The sequence below is a fragment of the Cyprinus carpio genome, chromosome A20 (genome assembly GCF_018340385.1).
Source record: "Cyprinus carpio isolate SPL01 chromosome A20, ASM1834038v1, whole genome shotgun sequence".
NCBI lineage: Eukaryota > Metazoa > Chordata > Actinopteri > Cypriniformes > Cyprinidae > Cyprinus > Cyprinus carpio.
The window spans coordinates 11,552,883-11,580,419 of NC_056591.1; the positions used below are offsets into that span (position 1 = coordinate 11,552,883).

The 27,537-nt window shown below is 36.7% G+C and overlaps 1 protein-coding gene across 2 annotated transcripts; it reads left to right on the forward strand.

The window, feature by feature from the left end:
• Positions 1-27,537, forward strand: rtn1b (reticulon 1b). Of its 2 annotated transcripts, XM_042777619.1 has the most exons (9): positions 1-625; positions 9,710-10,438; positions 11,265-12,065; positions 24,744-24,951; positions 25,041-25,179; positions 25,645-25,714; positions 25,828-25,874; positions 25,975-26,033; positions 26,543-27,537. In XM_042777619.1, exons 1-9 carry the CDS (start codon positions 403-405, stop codon positions 26,583-26,585), a joined length of 2,319 nt encoding a protein of 772 aa, XP_042633553.1. In that variant the 5' UTR covers positions 1-402; the 3' UTR covers positions 26,586-27,537. The 2 variants fall into 2 exon arrangements, with proteins under 2 accessions (XP_042633553.1, XP_042633554.1); XM_042777620.1 differs by lacking the exons at positions 1-625; positions 9,710-10,438; positions 11,265-12,065 and adding an exon at positions 17,842-18,033.

Sequence of the window (27,537 nt, forward strand, 5' to 3'; positions counted from 1 at the left end):
TCGCGGCTGTGTTAGCTACTTTTTGCAAAAAAATTAGTTTTAAATTGAATCTCGATTCAATCCATAGAGTGCGTTTATTCCCTCAAACGATTCTAACAATCCCCCATCTTCATTTGTTATCAGGTGGGTCTTATTTTATGCCCACTTCCAGCTCTGTGAGTTTAACTGCGTGCCACTATGAGCTCCAGCTCCAGACACGGTGACGTCAGCGCCGAAACACTGAACTAAACAAGCGATTTTCAGCAGCGTGCGCCTCTGCCGGAGCACCCGGCCAGTGCCCAAACCACTTCTGATAGTTACCCAGCGTTTGATCCGAGGACTTGAACAGTGCTTTGCCTGCTTTTCTTCTGTCAGTGACCGCGTCTCTCTGAAGAGCATCGCACACAGACGGAACGCTCAAAAATGTCTAAGAAGCCGGAGGCAGATTCGGAGGGCAGCTGGTACGAGGACGATTTTGAGAAGATTGACCGCGTTGGGAGTACCACAACCCCCAGGCGTGACGACTTGGGAGTGGAGCGGCAAATAAAAGACTGGGAGGACGAGTCAAGTGAAGAGAAACAGTTTTCCAGCCATCCCGAAAGCGACCGGCAACCGCTCCCTGTTGTCATGGAAACTGCTTCCACAGGTAAGGTGGTTTTGATGTATATCGTCATAAATGCAATGCTTTGAAATACCTCGATGCTTTAACTTCTCTGTCGACCGGGGCCTGGTTATCAGGGAGCAGTAACCTTGGCTTATTGGATCGTCCTGTCTGTAGTGGAAGTTTTATTGAAATATGGGATGGACATCGTAAGAAATTAAATTCATATTTAGTACAAAACAGTAAGGAAATACATTTCTTTATTTTACAAGGTGTGTTTACACAAGACTTCTAAGAGGTGGCATAAAGGTTCTTTTCTAAATATATATTTTAATAAAATGATTAATAAACACATTCACAAATATACACATTGTAAAAATATTTTATACGCAATATTGTATTGTAAGAAAAATGATATACACATAATAAAATAATGTCTAACGTGTATATCTTTAATTACACGTTGTAAGAACAAACAGTCAGTATTTGACTTAAATGGACAAGCAAGGATAACAGTTCTTAGTTAATTTCTAGTCTGACATGACTAGAGTAATAATTTCCAGTTCAGTAAGTAGCCTATTTCCATTTAATTTAGTGACTGATCCAGCGGATTCAGAAGTGTTCTTGATTCTAAAAGTTGCTTTGTGGCAGTTGAGTGAGTCATTGAATCATCAACCAATTAATTTATAACAGATTCATCCAGGAAGTAAACAACATATATCCTATATATTTGTAATATAATACAAATTTCTATTCTATTTATATAATTATACAATGTATGCATTTATTCACCAAAACAATGTGCTAAATATTCAGATAGCCTAGTATAATAAAAGTAAATACAATATTCATCCAATATCACAAAATTGATTTGTTCTCCATAAATCTGTAGTTTTCACATCTCACATACATTTCACATATTCACATCTGAGACCTTTGTTTAAACACTATTTTAAAAAAAAACTGCTTTTATTTACTATGATTTATAGAATTATACATTACAACATACCATAAAAAACTACAGATGCTATTGTACTGTGTTAGTGAGATGTTGTATAACTCACTCTCTTTCCCCTTCAACTGCTGGTTCTTTATCTTTGTTGTCATTGTTTCGTTGTGCCTCAGCTGCTTTTCAGACCAGACACTTTACAGTAACCTTTACAGGTCTTTTACTGCATAGTGATCAATACTTGACATTGCCATTTGAACATCTCACAGGCTTGGATCGAAACTCTTACGTTTTAGGACATTATCTAGAAGAGAAGCCTATGAAGGACTGTCAGAACTATTCAGACTATAGTCCTTTGTCATGTAGTCATTTTTTTCTCTTTGTCTGATGAGATTGTAGCTCCATTTCTATAAAGCACCAGTTCAAAATTAGTCTTTACAACCAGACAAAAATATAATAGATAAGTAATGGTAATACTATATGCAAAAAGAAGCTTTTTCATGTTTGCATGTCTCTTAAACCTTCAGATCTTTGTTATGAAACTAGAAAGTAGTTTTAGAAAGGTCTGCCTTTTTTGTGTTTGATGTATATTAGTGCTGTAGACGTGTGAGTGAGAGTGATATTATGTAATAGTCTTACACGTATCAGAAAGAAGGAGAGGTCATCATTAAGTAACAAACAAATAACCTAATTATGAGCTATAAAACAGTAAGCTAATGTGGAAATGGTATTAGGTGATGAGGGGAAAAAATAAATCAAATCGTCACATAGTGCAGGAGTAAAACAGCAATAAAAAGGTCTTCAACTCCAGTCCAAGCTCTTTGCTTTTGATGAACCAAACAACAGGACATTTGGAACATTTTCAATACCCTTTTTAACATCAGACTTCTTGTGCAGATTCAGGACTGCTGAATGTGAGGTTCAGTGACGTTTCCTGTGTCCACCGTGATGCATGTAAACACTAAAGCACTGATAAATGAGCTCAGTTTAATAACTTGGCAAGTTTAAAGATGCATCATGAGTCACACAAAATTTGTAGAAGTTTTGTGTGTGTCTAAATCACCAGGCTGACGTTGACAAGCAAATGAAACTCAGAGTAAAATCCTCTTATCAGACTGAATCTCTCATTAGCTGATTGACAGCCTATACTCCAGACTCCAGTGCTTACTGAACCACAATACTGACTCTTAGAGGATGTGATATTTGGCCTTTTAATAACCAGTCATTGGTTTACCAGTCATTTACAGCACATTGTTAAACTCCTTTTTAATGTTGATATTAACATGAATTTATTTGGGTGAGATCACATATTAGTAACTCCCTTAATAAGACCATTTTAGGTTGGAGTTAAGCCACACCTGATAGTTTTCTCCTGTGCTCATATAACATTTTTCTCTACAAACATCTTGCATGTTCCTTGGCTTTCTGGCAACACTGTTTGATTTAAGGCATATAATGAATAATTATATATCATGTATAGGTTGGGTACTGGAAAGACCCTACTGTGTTGTCTTTAGTAGTACCACGATCAGAAATCAGAAAGCCTTTTTAGTTGTATACAGACAGGCAGTTCATTGTTTTTAGTGTCTTCGCTTCAGTGAACCGTGATTCATTAAGGACTCTGGAATGCAAGTTCACTTTCTTCTTTACACACATACAGAAAGTGTTGTTGGTTGCAGAATATCTCATGGGCATCAAAAACATAAAAGGATTAAAAGGATCAGTTTCCCTTTGCGGTAACACATTCACCTCATTAGCCCTGACTCAGCACTTGCTGCCAGGAGTTTAAAATGCTTGTATAATTCAGAAACGGCTTTCTATATACTGATATTTTATAATAAAGTTATTAAACAACATTATATATCATCTGAAAAAATGTTAATTTATACTAAAGTGTCTAAACAACATCTAAACAAGATATATTACTTGAGAAGCAAAATGACATCATAATGTGCTTAAAACAAGAAGAAGAAAAAAACATTGCCACCAGTTTTTTTTTCCATATAAAATAAAATACTGACTATAAGAAAATAAAAAAGGTATTAAATATTTTTCATCATAAGTAAATGGTACTTAATTGAGTCTAGAAAGAAAAGAGACCCCAACCTCCTATATTTAGAAGGCTCATATTTAAAAACATTTTTTTTGTCTAGTTTTCATATTTATTCTTTACTTTTGTTTCTGTCTTTTACCAAGCATTGTGGGATAATTATAACATGTAGCAAAAATACTAGAAACAAGCTTAATGGCCAAGCATAAGGTGTATAGACAATGCACTGTTTGTTGTGATGAATGAATCTCATTACATAAATATTAAGTTAGTTCACAAACATTACCATGCTCTATTCTTTCAAATTTCTGCAATTTTTTACAAGTTCAAATTTCTCTAAACCCACTATTCCAACAGACATTGGCATGCTGGAACAGTTGGTTTTCAGGTACAAGAGAAGTACCTCCAACAGCTGCCTCTGGCTCACCATCTGCATCTGTTCTGATGGAAAAGTAAATCTGGTGCATTCATACATCTGCAGTGTGTTCCTGCAGTGACCTGAAGTTGGCACTAAGTCCTCATCACAAACCTGTCAGTGGTATCCTGCTCTTCTCTTCAATTTATCTGTCAGACGAACTGTTCTGCAGAGATATATGCTGGTGGCACAACAGAGATGGGTATCTAAAATAAAGCCCATCTTAGTGGCTTAGAGAGCTTTTTTGTAAAAAATAAATATGAAATTTTGGGACATAATTATACTGCTTTGAAACATAACCCCTGTCATATTTTCCTCAGTCACTTTTTGTCACTCTTGTTTCTGTTGCAGTGTCGCTTCATCAGTGTCTTCCTGTGAAGAATGTCAGTAGCCCTATTGACCCATAAGCTGACTTTTCTTTCTTTCTTCTACTTAATTGATCCATCAGCTACATGCAACGATGGGCATGTAACATTTGTGCAATTGTGACAAGTCTGCTGTGTTGTAGGTCTTAGATCTATTGATTAACTCATACTGTGGATCCTGCTAATTCTCCTCTAAGTTCTTTAGGTTTAAGCAGAGGAGTGATTAGCTTTACCGCATTAGTGTTAGCGCCATGGCTAATGCCTAACTCTTACCTAACACATTGCCAGAACATGAGCTTTACTCTGAGCTCCAGAGCCAGTGCCAACAATGCAATAAAAACGGACAAATGTTATCTGTCTTTCTCATATCATTCGGTCCCCGCAGGGCTATGTTTTAAATGTTTTTGTTCATTTTCTGTGGCCATCTGAGCTGTTTGTTGACACCAGATCTTCAGTGAAGCTGAAGACAACCCTCATACAAAAGCTTGTTTTATGACAGGCTTAGCAATTCACCTGATCCAGGTGTGGTTTTCTACATCATCCATATTTTGTACTGGAATGCTTGCTGTGCTAATCTAGGTTGTTCAAGTAGTATGTCTTTCTGCCCTTGCACTGTAAAAAAATGTATGTGCTATCTACTAAAAAAGAAAAAAGGGTAACAAACAATACTATTTTTGAGTAGTTTTTAAAGGGGTCATATAATGTTGCTAAAAAGAACATTATTTTGTGTATTTGGTGTAATGAAACAGGTTTATGCAGTTTAAGGATTAAAAAAAATATGAGAATAAAGGTACACCTTCTTTCTTTGCATCAACATCTGGGCGGCTTTATGCAAATCTTCCCACATACTGACGTAGAGATGTGGGGGTTGTTAGAACGAGCAGTTTTAGGGGGGTGTGGACAAGTCTTAACTTTTATAAAGAATATCTCTTTGGATTTGAGGCTTTAGTCTTTGAAACTTTACAGATCTTCTTTATTCACCAAGAGCTTGTAACACTCCAAAGAGAAAGGAAAAATTGAAATAGCATAATATGACCCCTTTAAGGCTTGATTTCTTTAATGCAATCTACCTGAATAAATCATGTAAAATCTCCTAAATTATTTAATCTATGACACAATTTATTGAATATTATTAGTGAAATGTGCTCATTTATTTTAAGCTGATTCTCAAAAGTCTGTGATTTTGAGTAAGGCCTGTTTGTGTTTGACTTTGCATTACAATTAAAAGACTGTATACAGCAAGACAGCTTAAGTAGGAAAAAACTTATAACTGCACTCGTATAAGCAAAGCTACTGCTCACTAAACAAAGCATCATGCCTTATAGTGTTAGTGCATGCAATTATCCACAACCTAACCATAAGCTCTGCTCTTCTGCACAATGCAGAAACTTCAGCATAACAGAAACTCTTTTAAATGTCAAACATAACTGAACATTAAACATTAACAGATGTTTCCCTTCCCACAAAAACACATAAAATAGCACTTATAAAATACGCACACTATTTTTTTAAAGGCTTGTACATCATTACAAAAGATTTCTATGCTGTTCTCATGTGACACTGAAGACTGAAGTAATGATGCTGAAAATTCAGCTTTACCATCACAGGAATTAATTACATTTAATATATTAAAACAGTTAATTTTATATTGTAATAGTATTTCACAGTATTACAGTTTTACTCCATTTTTTATCATATAAATGCAGCCTTAGTGAGTGAATGACTAACAACAAAAACTTTTGAACAGTATGTGACTACTTTAAACTTTAAATCTCACAATAATTTTTTTTATGTTTTACTCTGCAGTAGAAACTGCAATAAAAGAGAAATACAAGAGATGGATTCATTTATGTATATAGTTAAAAGCTAGTTTTAAACTTTTACCAGTACATCATCATAAAGATCATAAAGATGTCCAAGCTAACAGAAAGAACAAATGCCACAAAACTTAGATTTTGATTTCATGGAGTCTTTAAAAGTATAATGTCCTTGTCAGAGGATCACACTGGAAAACACTGTAGTACATGACTAGTTTAGAACAGAAAGAAATCATTTGCTTAAATTATACAAGTTAGAGAATTACCAGTGTAGTAGGGTTTGGTAGAAGCAACAAATTGTATATGCCGGTTTTTCAAAATCTAAGCACTGTCTTTTTTCAGGTGAAAGACAATTTAGTAACGGACTCTAAATGAAAGATCAGCACTTAAGGCCACCGTGAGTTTTCACTATCGCTGTGTTTTTGAGAGGGTGAGTCATAGCTTGCATGCTCCTTAAATGTTGACGGTGAGAGGTGTGGGCTGGAGATTGTGTGGTGCAAACACTGATGCACATGTGGGATTGTCCGTCACATACAGAAACATTTCTGTGACAGTCACTGAGATGATCCTGTTGCTATATGGTTGCGGGTACTTAAGGTTATCAGTTAGCAGTGTATACAGAAGGTTGTGAGTTGATGTGGTTTTTGTTTTTGAAGTATCAGTGACTCTCTTCTCTCTCTGCACTTTTTTTTCATAGATCCTCACACTTCTTAGCTACTGATGGTTAAAAATAAAGTCCCAGTGGAGTGAGTTTGCCCAGTGAATGTAGGGCAGTACAGAGACAGAGATGGAGTAGGGTCATGTTAGTACTGTATGGCGATTTACACAAGTCATGAAAATATCCACAGTTACACATCTGTGGTACAGTGGGAAACACACCTGATACTGAAAGTGAAAAAAACAATTGTTACATAAAATAAAATATTTTTATTTGGAGTTTGAGCTAAAATCTGAACTAAAACTAAACTTTAAAGGTAGTTGTTAATGTAATTTAAGTGTGCTGCAGTTTCTTGTGAATGAAATGAAGTCATTTTCAGAACAAACAATTGGATTAAAACAAACTGAAATAAGACAGATACTGAAAACAAAAATATAAAACAAAATAATACACTCTTACTCGCTCATCCATCCATCTCCTGACCTCTCTTCTCCTCACCCATTCACTTATAGCACTAAAGTCACTAAGATCATAACTACACAGGCTAGGATGGAATATTCTAAGTAATACAATATAATTCATTTTAGATAACAGATGAAAATACTGGATCATTGGATCACTGACCCTGGTCTCTGCACATAAAACATGTGATAGGGATTGTTTTAAACATTTTATGCTGTATTTTAACATTTGCAAAATGAAACTTCACATTTAAGGAAAGATTAACATATTGGAGAGACTCCAGTTTTTACAGAAATGATCATATGTTTTCTTGTTTTGTATACTGAGGCAGGGAGATACTCAGGTGTCACCACTAATCTGCTCATTTTCTGATCCCTGTGTGAGTGTGTTTGTGCTTCTCGAGCCCTTTTGTGACACCATTGCAGTCGACCTTCGTATAAATATTGAACTGGAAAACTGTCATTTGCCACAAATAGCTGCAGTAATAGAGAGAAGGACAGAGAGACAAGGAGAATTGGTGTGGAGGGGGCTGTCATGGTGCTGTTACTAACTGCTGATGAGAGCTGTCACTGCCATACCCCATTAAAGCCCCCTTGAGGACACTTCAGAAAAATTACCACCTGAATCACACAAACATACGTGTTCTCTTTCTAGCATCTGAATTTCACAAACACCACATGTACACAGTCGAATTCACCCCAAGGTCACTTGTTGTAAGAAGCTTTGTGAGGTACAGCATGCAGTTATAGATCAGATCAAACTGCTGCTCTGGTGTGCAGCTCTCATCTAGGATGCTGTATTTATTTAACAATATAATACAACTGCAAAAGAACAGTACAACAACAAATGTGACCCTGGACCACAAAACCAGTCTTAAGTCGGTGGCATACATTTTTAGCAATAGCTAAAAATACATTGTATTGGTCAAAATTATCGACTTTTATGCCAAAAATCATTAGGATATCAAGTAAAGATCATGTTCCATGAAGATATTTTGTAAATTTCCTACCATAAATATATCCAAACTTAATTTTTAATTTAGTAATATGCATTGTTAAGAATTCATTTGGACAACTTCAAAGGCGATTTTTTTTAGTATTTTTTTTTTTTTTTTTGCACCCTCAGATTCCAGATTTTCAAATAGTTGTATCTCGGCAAAATATTGTCCGATCCTAATAAACCATACATCAACGGAAAGGTTATTTATTCAGTATGATGTAGAAGTCTCAATTTTGTTGAAAAAATTGACACTTAAGACTGGTTTTGTGGTCCAGGGTCACATATAATCATATTAGTAGAGACATAAAATATGTCTTATAAAAATATGCAAACAAATAAAAATATTAATATAAAATCCACTGTATTTGAGACAAGTAATATGAAATACATTTATACAATTAATTTAAGTATTAATTGAGCTCAACAAAAACCTCCCTTTTTTTCCCCATTTGTTCTTCAGTTTTGTGAATGCAAAGATTTTGCTATTGAACGCACATGTGAAGCACATGAAAGCAAAAGTATTGCGTATGAACATAAAGTGTTTGCGAGATAACACTAATCGCTTTCGGGAGAATGCGAAATATTTTGCAGGCGAATGCTAAGTTTTTCTGGGGAATGCAACAGTTTTGTGAATGATTTATACTAGTTTTTGCTACCATCTTATTTTTCCCCATCACTAAGTCCCTTTATGGGCTCCATAGTGTGATGTTGGAAAAGGGTGTAAAACTACACTGCGTTCCAAATTATTATGCAAGTGACATATCAAAAGGATTTCGGTACAATAAAGAGTCTGATTTTTGTTTGTGTTGTTTTTCCATCTTTTTAGATAACTGGTATAAATCTCAGACAGGTTTGTTCAATAGTTTGCCAGGTCTTCTTAGGTAAATGGAAACCCTACTTAAAGAGGTTGTTCCACATTATTAAGCAAGTCACAGTTCTCATGAAATATGGTGAGGAAGAAAGATCTTTCAATGTCTTGCAAAAGGCATCAAAACAAACAATATTTCGTGAAAAGCAAATAGAAATTATTGAACTGTCAAAAGATTTGTGAGTGACTTAGAGCACAGAAGATCTTGGACAGATAAAGATTTATTAAGGAAAGTTTCTGTCAAACAAATGAACTGTATTGTAATGCCAGCTGTAAAAAAAAAACACTGCTGAGCAGCAGACAGGTGTTTGAAAACTCAAGATCCTCTCCATGCAGACTGACAGTTGTGTGTAAAGCTGCGCTTCAGTCACTGCTAACCAAACCTCACAAAGAGAAACCTGCACAGTGGCTTTTTTTGTATGATTTGGCTAGATTTGAGTTAGAATAACAACACTAATTTTATAGAATAATCATTGTAAACATTGTCGCTTTAAGTATGTTAAAATAACTTATAATTCTTGCTCATGTTCCTCTCTTCTCATGCAGATAAGTTAAATTTAAACTTCCAGAAGTCGTCCACTGATGACAGGGATGACCTGTACACCTCTCTCTTGTCCAATCAAAGCTATGCCTCACATGAAGACACCTCCTACTTTTCTGGCAGCCTGGACAGATCTGGTGACAAAAATACATCCAGCAGGGAAGACTTCACCTCTGGATCCCATTCCCAGTTGACCTCAGACTCAGGCATCAAGATAAACCCCAGTGCAGACCAGACTGACAGCTCTCACAAGATACATGATTCTGAGAAAGCTTTTGACTCTTCTTACAACTACATGGACATCAGTCGTAAAGAGGACTCCTGTAGCTCACAGCGCCCATTTGAGGAGTGGAGGATGAGTGGCCTCTCAGAGCCCACCCAGTACACTAAACTGGAGAAGAGCCCATCACCAGTAGAAGTGGACATTGAAGACATTGGCTCTGCTGCAATTCTGGACTCTCAGACCTTTCCGTATGTGGAGGAACCATCTGATGAAGAGCTGTCTGATTACCAGCCCTATCGGTCTCCATGTACCGGCAGTAGTTCGAGCCCAGTAAGAATCACTCTGACAGAAATGCCACCTACATCTGTATCGCCCACCACAGTCCAGCACAGCCCTATGCTTACAGTGTCAGAGAAGGAGAGTATTCTGAGTCTGGGGCTGGAGGGAGTGCCAACCGTCACCCTCTCAGAGCCTGAGGACGAAAGCCCTGAGTCATCTACACCCCCTACAGGTGGGCATCACCATCCCACACAAGCACTTCACTGTAATTTATCCACTACACCACTTTAAATTCCTCTGCTAGCTGACCCTTTGCTCCTGTGTAGGTGTATTTGTCAATCTAGGAACTTTCATACATTTAAATTGATTTATTTGCTTAATTTTTATGTAAAGTGAATGAAAAATGAGCAGTTCTATGATATAAAAAAGACAGATCTGGTGGAAAAAGCAGCAAAACCAATTCCAAACATTTTGGAAAAGTTCAAGTTAGGACAGAAACGGGTGAAGCCCAATGAAACATCAGTGTAGTAAAATTAAGAGTACCAAAAAGCTCACCACGACAAGACAAAACAGCTTTAAGCTATTGAGGTAGCAAAAGTGAATGTTCAGAAAAATCAATAAATTAGTGATTCTTCAACTTCAGGTACTTGGGGATTAAGGAGTTTAATTAAAACAAACAGAATTCAGCTTTTTTTATTACAAGAAACTCACATTAAAACTGTCTTGGAAGCTTGTTATCATGCCTTTATCATTTATTTTACAGCTTTCAAATTACTTTTATGTTTAGATTTTATTGTTGTAGCTTTATCCCGGGCCCAAAGTGTATTTGAACAGAGTTGATCTTGTAGAAATCAACCAGGTCAGAGGTGCCCATAGTTGAGGAAACACCCAAGATTTAAGAGCAGCAGCTCATTGATTTTACTGGCTGTACATTATACCTTTTTAGTAATATAATAACACACACATGCTTACACTGTGGGATGCCTTGGCAGACCAGATGGCCACAAGACACCTTACCTTACTACTTGTCCTTTATTTCTCCTTCTCTTTCTTTATAGAAGAGTCTGACTCACCTTTGGATCCAAACATCCAGCCCGGTGAAACTAAAATAATTAGCTTCACCCAAGACAAGACTCAAACATCTCCCATCTCACCCTCTCAACCTACTTCCAAGGAGGACAGTTCCCCAGTGGAGGTGAAGTCTTCTCCCCTAAAACCCACCTTGCCTCTTTCCCCCCAGGATGTTGAGGGTAGCAGTACCGAATCTGGCGATTCTGAGATTGAGATGGTGTCTGAAGAGCCTAGTCCACTAGCTCCCAGCACTGCCTACATGAGCTTCAGTAAGAGTCCCAGCACAACTTCATCTACCACAGTACCTTCCACAGTGCCCATCCCATCTTCTACCCCTGCGTTTGCCCCAAGCACTGCAATGCAGTACAGCATCTTGAGGGAGGAACGTGAAGCAGAGCTGGACAGTGAACTGGCTCTGGAGTCCTGTGGAGAGGAAAGTCCCAAAAGATTGACCCACGACTCCACAAAGGGTTTCAAGGAGACCCCACAGCCAGCCAAAAAACCCACAACCCCGACTTCAGCAACTAAAGAACCAATCATGACTCCCACTGCACCTCCTCCAACCATTCCGGCCCCAACCAGTGCTCCTAAAGAGAAGACATCCACCATGGAAGAGAAGCCCAAACCCAGCAGCACAACCCCCAGCCCGGGCCTGCCAGAGCTGAAGGTGGAGCATCCTGCTGGAGAGGTGCACCACAAAGAAAGGAGACGGTCCAGTCAAGCCCGCAGGGGCTCTGAGAGAATGACTGCACCACCTGCCGTCTTCCAGGGTCTAACCAGAGAGAAAGGTAAACACATGTTCCCCAAAAGCTAATAGTCACTTCAAGACACAAGTTCTGAAAGTCACTATCTTAAGTTATTCTATTTGAGCACAGTTACGGTTGAGCTGCCTGACTGACATTTGAAGGATTAATTAGACATCATCACCTTTCAGAGCTGGTGTAACATCAAGCCAGTTGTAGCCCGAATAATGTGTGAACATACTGAAGGATGTCAAGCTATAGTAGGGCCTTTCGCACCGTGGGTACCTTTTCATAGTACCAGAACTAATTGTGGAACTACCCACTTTTTGGCATTTTTGCACTGCTGGAACTGGGTGCGATTTTAGTACCGGACTGCCTTTTTCGAGAACCAAATTAGCTCCTACTCTGGAGCAGGGTCTAACCTGCACAACTGGTACTACCTGTGACATAAGTAGACATTGACTGGCCAAACGCATATGAAAATGCCCTCACCTGCCATGATTTAAAACAGTATGGAGAACAGCGAAAGATGAACGGACGCTGAAGTGCAGGCACTTGTAGCAAATGTAGCACTGCCAGTTGTCGTTGGAGATTCTTAGTCCTCCTTTTCGTTCTTTCAATTGCTTTATGTATGTGTCGACATTCCATTTCCATTATTGTGAAACCCGCGAGACACAACACAGATCACAGCGTCCTCCATCATCCTGTTGTTAATGTTGTTCTTCTTTGTTTTCGTTGTTGAACGCCGCGCACAAATGACGTCGCTGTCGACCGGCTTACGTCACTTCCTAGTACACACTGTTGGTGTGAATGCAACCCTTTAAATGGTACTGGGAAATAATTCGCGCAAAATCGTCCCAGTACTTTAGTACTGTACATTTAGTTTTGGAACTAAAGTGGTGCGAAAGGCCATAGTCACAATAGCTAGGTCTGTTAGTCCAACTTTGCAAAAAACAGACTGTGTAAGCTGTGCTTCATAAATCAAACAGTAGACATTAGACCTTGTTCCCTCTATATTTTTAGCTGAAAAGGTGACCACACCTTTACAGTTTACATGGCATTTAAAAAAAATACTAACTGAAATCAAACTTAATGCATGTAAATTAGAATGCATGTAAGTTTATAAATGCTCTTATGGCCCTAATAAATATAAAACTGTCAAACTACTATTTAAATTTTAATCATTCTTTCTTAGTAATTCAAGTCTCACTACCAGGAAATATTTCTCTTAAAGTGACAGTTCAACCAAAAATGAAAATTCTGTCATCATTTACTCACCCTCATGTCGTTACAAACCTGTTTGCTATCCTTTTTTTTCTGTGAATCATAAAAGATGATGTTCTGAAGATTGTGAGGTGAATTATCCCTAAGACGAGAGGCTTAAATACACTGAAATTAAAATAAAAACTGACTCATACTCATTGACCTCACCCTGGAAACTCCCTTTGACTTTAACAGCAGAAAAAAAAAAAAAATTCTTTCAATGCATCAGGCCCTTGAGAATCAGTCAGTACTGAGCATGCACAGGCTAGCTTCCATCTAATATTTTCCTAATATTATATAAAGGTAGGGTAATTGGTAGTGGCATTTAATACATTTTCTTTTAGATATCAGTGATTTGCATGCACTTTGAAGGTAACAGACCTAGATAATGTGATTGTTCAGAATTTTTTATACAAAACATTTGTCATTGCTTTTCTTCGTCATCCAACAGCACTGGTCCAGAGAAATACAGCACAGTGTGAGATGACGATTCTAATCATCACCAGAGCTCCAGAAGGTCATGCAAATGAAATATCAGTTTTACAAGACACATTTCTCACACAATCCCCTGAGCCATTAGATGGGTAGCTAATGTTTTAGATTTTATTTCACACCTGACTGCTCCCTGCATCTGTTGTTTGTGTCTTTAGGATTGAGCAGGGCTCAATGGAAATATGATGTGTGAAACTGTGAAAAATAATGGAAGATCTGGCTGACCTACAGCAGTCTGTGCATTGTAAAACCCTATGATATATGGAAAACATTTTCATTCTTTCAGTGATGGGAACATATCCCACTAGTGAGTAAGGGATTTAAATGATGAAAAATGGATTATATGACCGTGTTACTATGTTTATATGGACATAATCACTATTTTGCTGTATTTTCACTAAGAAAATTGCTTTAACAATTAGTTTTATAATATACACACACACATATTGTCAGGATGTCTACTGTGTAGGAGCGAAGAACGCAGAGACGTAGGAGTTGCAGGAAACACAGTCTTTAATAGACAAACCAAGGGTTACACAGGGTAGACAGGAGACACACGAAGCACCATCAGGAGACGAACAATACCAGACAAGTAAACATGGAGCAGACAACACTAAAATACAGGGCTTAACAAGGGGTAATTACAAGACACACCTGAACAAATTGATTGTGATGTAATTATTTTGAATGTGGGTAATTGTGTGAACATGGGGAGCAAAACACACACACAGGCAGTCCATAATCCTGACACACACACACATATATATGTGTGTGTGTGTGTGTGTGTGTGTGTGTTTGTGTGTCAGTGTGAATTTTAAAATAAAAACAGAAATATTATTTTTTTAATTAATTAATTGTTTTTTCAATTATTAATGATAGTTTTGTCTAAATAAATAATTAGACTGCATTTTGTATTAGTAGATGGGTACATCATTTGTTTGTGTCTTTTGAAGGCAGTCACCATCTTTTTTTAATGCTCTAGCTTCAGGCTGGACTGTTGTTTGAAGATTTCAGAACAAAGCATCCCCCTGTGGTTCAGATCAGTTTCTGTCTGCTACATTTGTGACCAGTGAGTGCTGCCTTCTTGTGACACTGCAAAATGTGAGGACAAAAATTGCACAGTTCATATAGTGAGATAAAATGTCTCTGATATAATTTCATTTGGGGTTCATATATCAATTCTTGACAGATGAAAATTTAAGTATATCTTGGCAAGTGGCTGGCAGATAGCTCTATATCCTGTCATTCAGTACTAATGTAACTGAAAATTTGACAAAGTCAGATTTCAAATCAAGTTTGTCTTATAATCAGTTAATTTTCTAATACAATCAATGTTTTGTATGATGCTTCTCAGTCAATATATTCCTCTTTATAACCTTGAACCTTGGATAACTGTTTGTAAAAACAGATCGGCTTTACTGTTGATGCATGCTGACCAATCTATGCGTGTGTCTGCGGCGTTCTACAAATTAGGTATGGTGCCACAGTCTGTCTGGCCGCATCCCCCCTCCTTTCTTGAGCACACCGAAGCCTCTAGAAATGAGATGGCTTTTGTATTTACACACACTGAAGATGGGTATCAAGAAAAATGCAATTTTCTTCCAGCAGAGGGCTCCGTTTACCACATGCTGTCTTTGTCTTTATGTCAGCCCATAGATTGGAGAGGGGTTGTAAAGCATTATCAGTATGTTTGCATTTGTATAAATTAGAGATTTTTGACTGAGCTGTGAAGGGCAAAAACTGTGTTTTCTTGTTTGTATGTGTTCCTGTGGTAATTCATTGTTTTTATACTACTGCTTATAGTAGTGGGGTTAATAAGATTCTTTTAATGTTTTTGAAGTCTCTTGTACTCACCAAAGCTGCATATGATCAAAAATATTAGTACAGTTTAAAATAACGTTTTTCTATCTAATATATAATGTAATTTATTCCTGTAATGGCAAAGCTGAATTTTAAGCAGCCATTAGTCCAGTCTTCAGCTGTTGCATGATTCTTCATAAATTATTCTGTTCTGCTTGATATTTTGTGTAAACCTACAAATATTTTTTTTTTCAAGATTCTCTGATGAATAAAAAGTACAAATAATTTTTTTTTTTTTTTTTTTAAAGCAGCATTTAGAATTTTTGATTTTACGCAGCACTTTTGGTAAAAATATAAATGCTCCAATTTCCTTTACAGCTCCAACCAGGTTTGGATTCATCACGTTTTCTCATGAAACAGCAGTTCCCCTTAAATTCTTTAACAAACATTTGATTAGTTTATGCAATGTGTTTAGGGATTCGGTTTTATTATAGGGTTCTGTACCCACACCAAAAACAATGGTTGGAGGGGGTCAATTTACAGTTCACTCTGTAGCAAGGTCATTCCACATTTTTAATCATTACATTTAGAATGGCAAACACAAGCAGATATTCATTTGTGGCTCTCTTGTTTCTATTATGCTTCTATCAATCTGTTTGTATTAAGCTTCTATCAATTCTCTATCAATCATTTATCTTTTAAAGGCCACTGGCATTTAATGTGTCTAGAGTTCACTGGAAGCTGAGGCACAGACATTACACATATGCTAATTGCCATTGTTTGGATGTGCATTTTTTTCTTTTATGTATACATAAAAGTTTAAAAATGCTTAACCTTTGAGATGTCAAAGATAATGCATAATTCACAGTGAAGTGCTGTTCTTTTGCATGATAAATTGATTGGGTGAGGTTACTGTTATCTCTTATATGACATATGGGATCATGGTGGAGGATCTCTGTGCACTGAAGTGTCTCATTACAGTCTGTCTTCACACAATGACTAGAATTAGAGATATGATTAGGCGATTTATAGCTGATACATTGTAGTGTGAGATTTTAACATAACAGGTAATATTTAAACGAATATAATATTAAAATGTAATAATATAATAGAATAACAAATATCATATTTTTTTGTGGGGCAGATCATTAAAATGTGTAGAAGTGTGTGCATATTTTCAACGTAATTTATTTTTACTACAGTGTATCTTAATTCAGATAAAAAAAATGGTCATTACAGGAATAAATTACATTTTAAAATATATTCAAATAGAAAATAGTTATTAAAAACTGTAATAATATTTCACATTATTACTCTTTTGCAGTATTTTAATCAAATAAATGAAATACTTCTTTCAAAAACATTAGAAAATCTTAGTGAACTGTACTGTATATGCCGCTTTTATTTGCAGGCCTGATGATATTGTAACTTTATATCTTTAAATTTAGTTATTTTTATTTTTTATATAGATTTAGTTTTCACTGCCTGCCCACGAGTTGGCATGGTCAGAAACCTTTTTTATGGCCAGTCCATCCCTGACCACTGGACAGGACTGTCAGCTTGCCTGTAAGCTCATCCCATTTCTTTTAACCGAGAGCGCTGAGTCATTCTGCATATCCCATGAGGCTTGCCTCATGATGCCTCCTTCCTCACACACACATATACACACACTCACACTCACTGTTATAACAGTCTAGAGTGAAATTTGTCAGAGATGATGCATTGAGTACAGAATGAGCAAAATTAGTCTGCAGCAATGTTTACCACCAGATTTAAACCTCCTCAAAAGGATCAGTTAGGATTAGTCTCCCATCTAAAATGAAAAAGGAAAACAAATATTTCATCCTCCCACTTTAGAGTCTATCGGCAGGCTTTTAAAGAGACAGTTAACTCAAAAAAATCACAATTTTGCCTTCATGTCTTTCCAAACCTGTATGGCTTACTTTTTTATGTAAAACACGAAAAGAGATGTTTAGCCGTATGTTCACACTGCTCTTTTCCATACAACGAAAGTGAATGGACTGCCAAACTCGAAAAATTAAAAAAAAACTGGATGTATTTTATTTAACATCCTTTTTGATTTCCTTTAAAGTTGTCAATCATGATGCTTTGCCCCTCCCCCAAATGTCTGCCTTTTACAAAATCAATTTCTCCACCAGTGGGCAGCACTGTCAGCACATCTCCAAGTCCTCCTCTCCTTCATTCCTGCCTCCCCTCCCCTATCTGTCTCCTCCTCCTATGGGTCATTCATGCACTGGTGTGAACCGGTGAGCGAGAGAGAAAGAGAGAGAGGGAAATCGACAGATACAGCGCAAGCAGTGAAGAGGCTGTAGCAGTAGCATTAGTAGAAAGCGTTTCGCAGTCCTTCCCCTCACCCAGCCTAGCATGCAGGCCAGCACCATGGCAGCCGCAGACTCGACCAAGAAGGAAGGTTTCTGGAGCAACTGGAAGTGCCAGGGTAGGAGGAAGGGGGTCCATGGGGTACAGGGGATGCAAGATGGGGTTGAATGTGGTGGGACGGAGAGGATGCATGTGCATGTCTGGGGTTGATTTATTAGGCTGCTGGATTCTGGAAGATGCTCAGACACACACCCGCATTTTTTTTTTTTTTTTTTTCAATCGAGGTCACCACCATCATGTGCGTATGAGCACCAGACGGGGGATTTGAGACCGCTGGGCACACCCTTCCTCTCCTCCCTCCTCATTGTACTTATGGGGTCCATCCTGAATTCATAGACTCTGGGTGTGTTTTATTAGAATTAATAGGCATTGATGTGCATGACTGCCTCATTTTCAGGTCAGATGCGCATTTGGATGTGGATAGTTCCATAAAGAGCTGTCAAATGCCTTTTCAAGTGTCTTCACGTTAGGCTTGCTTGTGTTGATCATAAAGGCCTTCAGGCTGCATTGGGAACAGAAAGCGATAGAAGAAAAGAAGAAAGAGAGATGTGTGGGGTGTGGCTACCTGACTGTATAGTCAGCTCAGAGTGCTATCTATTTATCCTGAAAATTGTTTATTCTGTGAAAGAATGGATGTGGATACATGTGTATGTGTCATAGTGAGTTTCATTTATTATCCACTGGAAGACAACTGTGCATCCATCCTTTTAATCAATCCAATACCTAGACTATCATATTAGAGGGACTCATGCAGGAGGAAGAAAACTAGAACAATTTAAGAGGGAGGGTTTCTGGTATAGTGGCTATTTATATATTGAGCATTTAGCATCTCTGACAGTTCAAAGGCTTATAAACACAAATAGATCTCTTTCAATGAATGTTATGCTTATTTATGTGAGAGTATTTAAATATTCATGACGTTTGGTCTTTGTTCTATTCATATTTTAAAAAGGTTTTTTTTATTTAACATTACGTATCATGAACTAACAATGAAAACATTTTTACAGCTTTTATTAATGTTGGGTAGTGTTAGTAATTTATAAATTTACTATCATTCGTTTTTTAATTCATCTTCACTCATAAAACATCATGTAACAAGTTTATAAATGTTCAAATGTGTTAGTATGTAGAAATTAACATTAACCTGGATTAATACATCACGTAAAGTATTTTTTTATTGTTATCTCGTGATATTTAATGCATTGACTAATGTTTTTACTTTGTACTATTTTTTACTATAGAAAAGTCAGTTTGGATTGGTTTTAAGCAGCTATTTAAGAATATATTTCATTTTGTAGTTTGTATCTATCTATCTATCTATCTATCTATCTATCTATCTATCTGTCTGTCTGTCTGTCTGTCTGTCTGTCTGTCCATTGTCATTAATATATATTGTATCATTTAATTACTTCTTGTCATTAATGCACACCTGAATTAAGATACATTGAGCCTTTTCAGTGAGGATTCATTTAGGATTTATTGTCTCCTTATAGTGGAGAAGACTCTGTGCAGTTTCTGGTAAAGTGCTCTGTTGGCACTGCAATACTAAGCCATTCCAAAAATTAAAACAGATATGAAGATGATAAAAACAAAGGCTTCTCAGTTTTTTAATGCCATAAATGCCAAATATGTTGTACTGTTTGATGACAATGTGCCTGTGTTAGCACAGGGTTGTATTTTGTTGCCATCTCTTCCTTTAGTCATGCCCGCTGGCACAGGATTGCTAATATCTGTGTCCCCTAGGTATTGATTCAGTGCTATAAAGTCAAACCGCAGGTGCTGGCTTTTCTTAAGTCAGCAGTTTCTGTTTCTCCTCACAGTAGCGGCTTAGTCAAAACTGTGGCATGAGTCGCCACATTAGCCGTTACTGTCTGGATGGCCATTTGGTACTAGGCCAAAATGATCTCTGCCAGCTCTTCCATTAACTGCAAATCATAAAACAGATTTCATCACTTCACACTGACAAATGTGTTAATAAGTTATAGCAACATTCTTAATAATAAAAACTGGGAACCGATTGGATCAGATAAGAATGGAATGATCCAACTTACATCCGCAAAATAATAAAAAACCTTTGGAACCTTTTGGATCTCTGATTTAGAATGTATAGTCCTACTCTGGAAATATTGAACCTAGAATTCAAGATATGGTAAATACTAGTGTTTATTCAATAGAGGATCTAAGAGGCGTTTGACAGCCAGGCTTAGTACAGTGTCATATGATCTTACAGATCCTGGATCCATATCATCTTTTAGATTGTGATCAGAGCAGGATGTTGCAGGACATCCTATTTAGCAGCCATTTTTGTAAGGTGTCACTACAAGGACAGTGTTATGTAGGTCAAAGGTCTATTTTTGAGTATTCATCCCCTTTTAACCCAATTTGCTGAAATTACAGGGTGCATCAGTATGTAGTTATTCAGTTTGTGAAAGATGGTAGGAGTTGATTCTTCAGTTGTTTGTCATGATTCTTGCTGTGGGTCAGAATATCCTTACAAAAATACTGTCATGGTAAATCACATAATAATACAGAAGCTCATCAAGTTCAACATACTGTACATGTGTGGTACTTTGTCTCTTAGCAACAGTGCTTAAAGGCATAGTTCGCTCATAATGAAAATTCTGTCATCTTTTACTCACCCTCGTGTTGTTTTCCAACACGTTTAGCTTTCTTTCGTCTGTGGAACTCAAAAGAAGATATTTTGAAGAATGTTTTTGATCATATTATGAATGTCAGTGTGGTCCACTTTTCATTGCAAAAATATCTGCTTATTAAAATATCAAAATATCTTCTTTTGTTTTCCACAGAAGAAAGTCGTACAGGTTTGAAAGCAACATGAAAGCCAGTAAATGATAACATCATTTTCATTTTTGAATGAACCAGTTGTCAACAAGACCAAAGATTATCCCATTTGACATTTTAGGTGTAAGTAGGAGCTCAAGAGTGCCCCCTTTGTGCCCTTGATGTGCACTTTCTGATGCGTGCTCTGCTACCCAATAATCTATGCAACATAACGTCAGCAAAGTGGATTCAGATTCAGAGGAGCACCATTTGGGACATGACCCTATGCAGCAGAGTTTTATCATGCTAGTCAAGAATATATATTACATCCCCAAGTTTGCCCTTATATTTGAAATCTAACTCGTATTATAATTGTAAGAGTATACGTGTATGCCCTATAGACTTGTGCTGTCCCATGTAGGGCAGTATGATGAACCAGTCTAGAGGAGTGATTAAACACAGCCATTAATTACTGCTGAATTTTGAATCTGGCATCCATAATGTTTTCTCCACTGTTTTACCAGGCCTATTTTTATGTTTATCTGGGGGCTGTTTGGGATGTCACAGCATGTGACACTTCTTTGAAAGAGCTTTCATTATTTCTAGCAGAGAAATGTTATTTGCCTTCTGTCTTTATGGAGCTGCTTGTCCCATGCCAAGATTGTTGTCATCCAGATTAGTGTCTAGTGTGTAATGATGTTAGTCATAGGCTGTCTAAAGTGATCTCTTTGTTTTACGAGTATGATCCACTGATGTCAAGAGCAGGCTATGTGTCTACAGTGGAGCATGACTCTAAAATAACTATAGAGTCTGCATTCAGACTTGTAGGATATACACGCGTAAGGCGATTGTTTATGCCTGTCTGTAAATAATCTGATGATAGCCACATATTTCTTATAAAGTTCCCTTTCCTGTTTTCAGTCTTTATTTAATATTTGCAGTTATCCATCTTTTTAATTACCACACTGCAAAAGAAAAAAAAAAACATACTATTGTCTTTTATTTCCTGTAAAAAATAAATAAATAAATAACTTCCCCAAAATTAATTTAAATTATTTTATTTGATAACATCAATATTTTTTATTTTTGGTAAACAAAATACCATAGGATAAATTTTCTTGAGAAGCAAAAATAGTTTCATATATTTACATTTGTTATCACAAAATTTACTTATTTTATTTTTATTACTTATTTAACAAATTTATTTTATTTACCATACTACATAATAATAATAATAATAATTTTCTTTATCAGTATTTTTGTCTTTTTTTTTACACCAATCATATGTAAGCATCCTTAAAACAACTTGAATGTATTTATGAATGAATGGAAATAAGATTTATTTAATAATAATAATAATAATAATAATAATCAGTATTTTCATCTTTTTCCAGTAAAATACCTAAACATTCTTGAAATAAGACAAATTTACTTCAGAAGCAAAATAGTAAGATACTAAGATTTGTTTTGAGCATGAACCTGATTTTATATAATTTAAAAGCCTATTTTAATTTACTGTAAATTTACTTACATTTACTTAAAACAAGAAAAAAAAATTGCCAATACAGCATGCAAAATAAACAGAATTCAGGATATATATATAAAAAAAACAAGTCTTAATATCTTACACAATTTTACTTCTCAAGTATACACTGGAAAACAAGACAAAAATGATTAAGAAAATGATTTGCAGCGCAGTCACGCAGTGATAGCTATTTTTAGCTATTCTTGCTCCCAAGGACTAGATGGTTGTTAGCGGTTGTTGTCCTTTAGCTTGATAAAAAGCAAAGGTCTTGCATGAATGAGGAGCATGTTGTAGTCAGCAGTGGGGTGTTTTAGCAAGGGGTCTTTGCTTGTGTGTCTGTCATAGCAGTGTTACCCCTGTTCCCCTCCCCCATAATTTCATCAGCACCTTATTACTCTGTCTGGCAGGCAGCGCTCAGTGAGGGGGGGCAAGCTCCATTGCTATGGAAACTGCATCACTGCTCACTCCACTGCACCCATCTCTCCAGTTTCCGTGGCGACCGCACTCCCTTCATCTCAGAGCTCAACTTTACGCCGACACATTTTATATGAAGCTCACCGTAATGACCCCATAAACAAGCGTGTGTCGGTGATTGCTGGGAAAGAGTGGGCGCAATGAGCAAGTGTCCTATTGTGTGTTGATTTCCATCTGAAAATAAATATGTTTAAATATGTTAGTTATTCCACTCTGATACATAGAAAAGGACTGAATATTTATCATTGGCTCTAAGAAGCTGTAGAATTATAGTGCCTATGAATTATACATGATGCATAAAGCTTTGCATGTTGCATAAAGGAGTGTCCACACCACACCTTTATAATGCAAACAAAGAATCCCACCGAGGTGTTGAGTATGACAGGCAGACATCCAAGGAAATGATCACAGAACTCTGTCTAGACCCTGAAGCTCCACTTAGCTCACATACATACCTGTGATTAGAGTGAAATGCTGCTATCATGTTATAATTATGAGCTAGATAAGCTGCTTAATTCTTAATCTCTTGAGATGTTGCATCATCTTAAATTGGGAGGAAAACAAAGACCAGAGGGAAGAGTTTTGGAAAGGGTGTGGTAAAACAGTGGATTGATGCTATGCGACTATGACAGAATCCTTGCCCCCAGTTGTTTATTGACATGTCAGTTAGATATTGCAAATCAATTAAATCACACATTGTAGATCATTGTGTCTAGCACTGTGTTTAGCTTAAACTGTTTTAAGACCTATTAAAAAAAAAAAAAACATTTACTGTATGCGTATTTATTCACCAATATTTTGTTCCAAACTTCTGCAGAACACAGAAGAAGATGTTTTGAAAAATATTTGTAACCAAACCATTTAGGTTACCAAAAAAACAACAACAAAAAAGAACAAAACATTTCTCAAATGATCTTCTTTTATGTTTTATGGAAGAAAAAATAGTCATACCGGTTTGGAACGACATGAGGGTGAGTACATTTATTAGGGTGAACTGTTTGGTGTAATATGAAATGATTAGTACCATTCAGACATTAGGCTTCAGACACAGTTATAGTAATACTGTCACATTTGGTCTGAGAGATTAAAGATGGACATTAAATTATATAACATTTGAACAGAGACACCACGCTCCGCCATATTTGTGCTCCTGGTTTCAGTCTGTTGTCATGGCCACCATGCTGTCACTTGGCCAGAATTTAATGTTTCTGAGAATTTGTGAGAATGCCACAGAGACAGAGAGGGAAATGGAAAGACATGCATCGTATACTGACAGTATACGTCTGTCGTCTGACAGTAGATGATGAAAAAACTGAGTTTACTTAAAGGTTCTTGGATTAAAAAAGGGCCAATATTTGGAAGAGTGAAGAGCAGAAATGTGAATCTTAAGGTTTGCAGTAGTCAGTTTACTGCTATTTGTGCCATCATTTAATGCCCCCAAAAATTATGTCTTATTTACGTTTTGGCCTGATTTACTTCTTTTGCAAGTATGTAAAAATATGATGGACAAGTCCAAATTAATTTGTGTATTAATCAACAATAAACAAGTACAACTTAACCACAAGGAATAACTTAAGTCATTCCAAACCTGTGAGTTTTTTTTTTTTTTTTGTAGAGCATAAAACAGTTTTGTTTACCATTGACTTCCACTGACAAAAATACAACATACAAAAAAAATATCTTCTTTTATGTTCCACAGAGGAAAGAAAGTCATATCAGAATGACATTGAATTTAGGCATATATTTGAATGCACTCCTGTCTGTTTGTGTAATCATTATTAACTGTGTTATCTCTGACTCAGCTCTGATGCAGGGTGATTCACTCGTTGTTACATCATCGCAGGTCATGCCATTCAGTGGATGCTGAATTATGGATCCTAAAACAATCAATGACAAACAGATTTATGGGATACTGTGAACCACTACCACCCATCCCATCTGTGATTCTGACCCCACCTGAACTTCTCTCACTCTCTCTGTCTATCCAGTGATGGAGTTGCTGTACTGGCGGAACCTGAAGCAGAGTGGGCTGGTGTTTGGCAGTTTCCTGCTGCTGCTTTTCTCTCTGACGCAGTTCAGTGTGGTCAGCGTGGTGGCCTATCTGGCTCTGGCCGCGCTTTCTGCCACCATCAGCTTCAGAATTTACAAGTCTGTGCTGCAGGCTGTGCAGAAAACAGACGAGGGACATCCCTTCAAGTAAGCCTGCTCTGTGTGTGCACAGAATGTGTGTGTCGCTCACTCAGTGTCATTCATTGAGTTACTAACAATGTTTATTATGGATGCAGAGCATATCTGGAGGTGGAGATGTCACTGTCCCATGATCAGATGCAGAAGTACGCAGAAAACGCCCAGTACTATATCAACAGCACACTGAAAGAACTGCGCAGACTGTTTTTGGTGCAGGATCTGGTGGATTCATTAAAGGTGACCCTCCGTTCAATTTAATCTACACCGGGGGTTATTCAGTTATCAATTTTTCCTTAAAGTGATACTTAATAGGACAGTATAGAAAAGATGGGAAGTGATCAAGAAATTACCTGAACTGGATTTAAACAGGTTGCTCACACATAAATGCCAGCACACTTCAAAGCATTTACAGTACTTTCCAGGCTGTACACTACCGTAAAAGAGTTTGGAGTTGGTAAGATTTTTTTATCAAACATTTTGTACAAGAAATCTAGAGTTTGCCAATCAGTGACCTCTGATCTACATAAATAATAGTAGCAGTAATTAGTATACAGAATATTAGGGCAGTTTCCCACTTTATGAACTTCTACAATGCTTCAGTTCAGCTTTTTACAGCACTGGCACATAAATGCATCATAAATCATATGATACCTGCATTCAGTATGTGTCTATGAACTGCTAGTTGTGTTTGTTTGACTCAAGTTTGCAGTGCTGATGTGGTTGCTGACCTATGTGGGAGCCCTCTTCAATGGACTCACTCTTCTTATTATGGGTGAGCATCTTTTTCCATATGCACCTGCAGTTTAAAATGTAGATGAATGTATGCACACTGATTATGTGCTCTTTTGTCCTGTCTTTTTACATTTACATTACATCTTGCTTCAGTGGTGGTGTCCATGTTCTCGATGCCTGTGGTCTATGAGAAATACCAGGTCAGAGTGGCACCATTGTTACCATGACTACAGAATCATGTACAATTCATAAGCACTATGACTACAATGACTCACTTTTTAAATCTTTCTCTGTCTCTAGGCACAGATTGATCAGTATCTGGCCCTAATAAGAACCCAAGTCAACTCTGTGGTAGGAAAGTAAGTACTCCCTTTAAGAATATAATGGAGATATAGTATAATATATGTTTTTTAATGAAGTCTCATATGCTCACCAAGGCTGCATCTATTTGATCTAAAATACAGTTATATTATGGCAGTTTAAAATATGGCAGTTTTCTATTTTAATTTAAAATTTAATTTATTCCTGTGATGGCAAAGCTGCATTTTCATATGATCACATGATCTAATCCTCCTAATATCATGTTAATATGCTGATTTGGTGCTCAAGAAATGTTTCTTTTCATTGTCAGTAGTGAAAGTTTTTTATTTTTATTTTATTTTTTGAAAACTGTTTTTTTTTTCTAAATGGAAAATTCAAAGAATATAATTAATTTGAATTTTTTTTTTTTTTGTACAATTATAAATGTCTTTACTGTCCCTTTTGATCAATTTAATGCATCCTTGCTGAATAAAAAAATTTAATTTCTTAAAAAACTTGCCAAATAATATAATATAATATATAATTTGAATGTTTGTTTTGTATCCAGGATCCAGGAGAAGATTCCTGGGGCCAAACGAAAGGCTGAATAGGCCCCACAGGGCCCTCTGGAGGAGTTTGTGAGCACCTGAAGGATTCCTCTTTGTACACACACACATCAGACACAAATAAACACCACTGGAACATAGTTCTACTTTGTACACATTGTGACGTCTAGAGCAAAGGCTGAGCTGTGCAGGAGAAGTCCCATCCTCGCTTTGTAACCATAGAAAAAAAAATGAAGAAAAAAAGCGAAGCGTGCTATCTCTCAAATCAAGATCTAGTCAGAAGTACAACTACTCAATGAATCGCAGAAGTAACCTTGAAACATATTATTCAAATCTGGCAAAAAGACTAGATGTGAATTTGTTTTTTTTTTGTTTGTTTTTTTTTTGCTTATGAAGTGCATGAAGTCAAGAGTCTTAAGTGCTGATGAATTCTCTTTTTATCTTTTAAGTTTGTGTGCTTTCTTAGCAAATCTCTAGTATGTGAAAGATCTCTGCAGCTTTATTGCTCTCCAGTGACACTCTCTTCTTGGGTAAAAAAAGAAAAAAAAAAAGCTTTTTTTGTGTCTTAGGCGTTGGGTGGGGCTTTTCCTCTTCCATCACTATATCTGTAAACATGATTAACATAACCGTCGTTGTCAGCTAGACGCATGGATCTGTTAAGGTTCATGATGATATCTGGGCACAAACGCAACTATTTAACAATGTTCTAATTAAATATGCTCAGCTCACTCGTAGCAGTACAGTGTGTTTATTTTTCGTAGGAGTCTGCTACAGAGATGAATGTTTTTAGGTGTTGTCATTGATCTTTTTTTTTTTTTGAAAATGATACAAAACAAAAGAGAGGGAGGAGAAGGAAGCTTCAGTGAGTGATTGCCAGGTAGAATCTGTTAATCTTTGTACTGTTAAGTGTTGTTTGTTCTTTTAGCCATTGACTCTTAACTATTTGCACTTAAGATGTACTCAATACTGAATGCGAAAATAAATGTTCTTAAATGTA

Bases quoted from the DNA above. Each gene is read 5' to 3' on its own strand.
- rtn1b (XM_042777619.1), top strand. From the start codon at position 403: ATGTCTAAGAAGCCGGAGGCAGATTCGGAGGGCAGCTGGTACGAGGAC. The intron at 25,875-25,974 runs GTCAGAGTGGCA...CTCTGTCTCTAG, and splicing joins TGGTCTATGAGAAATACCAG to GCACAGATTGATCAGTATCT. The intron at 26,034-26,542 runs GTAAGTACTCCC...TTTTGTATCCAG, and splicing joins GTCAACTCTGTGGTAGGAAA to GATCCAGGAGAAGATTCCTG.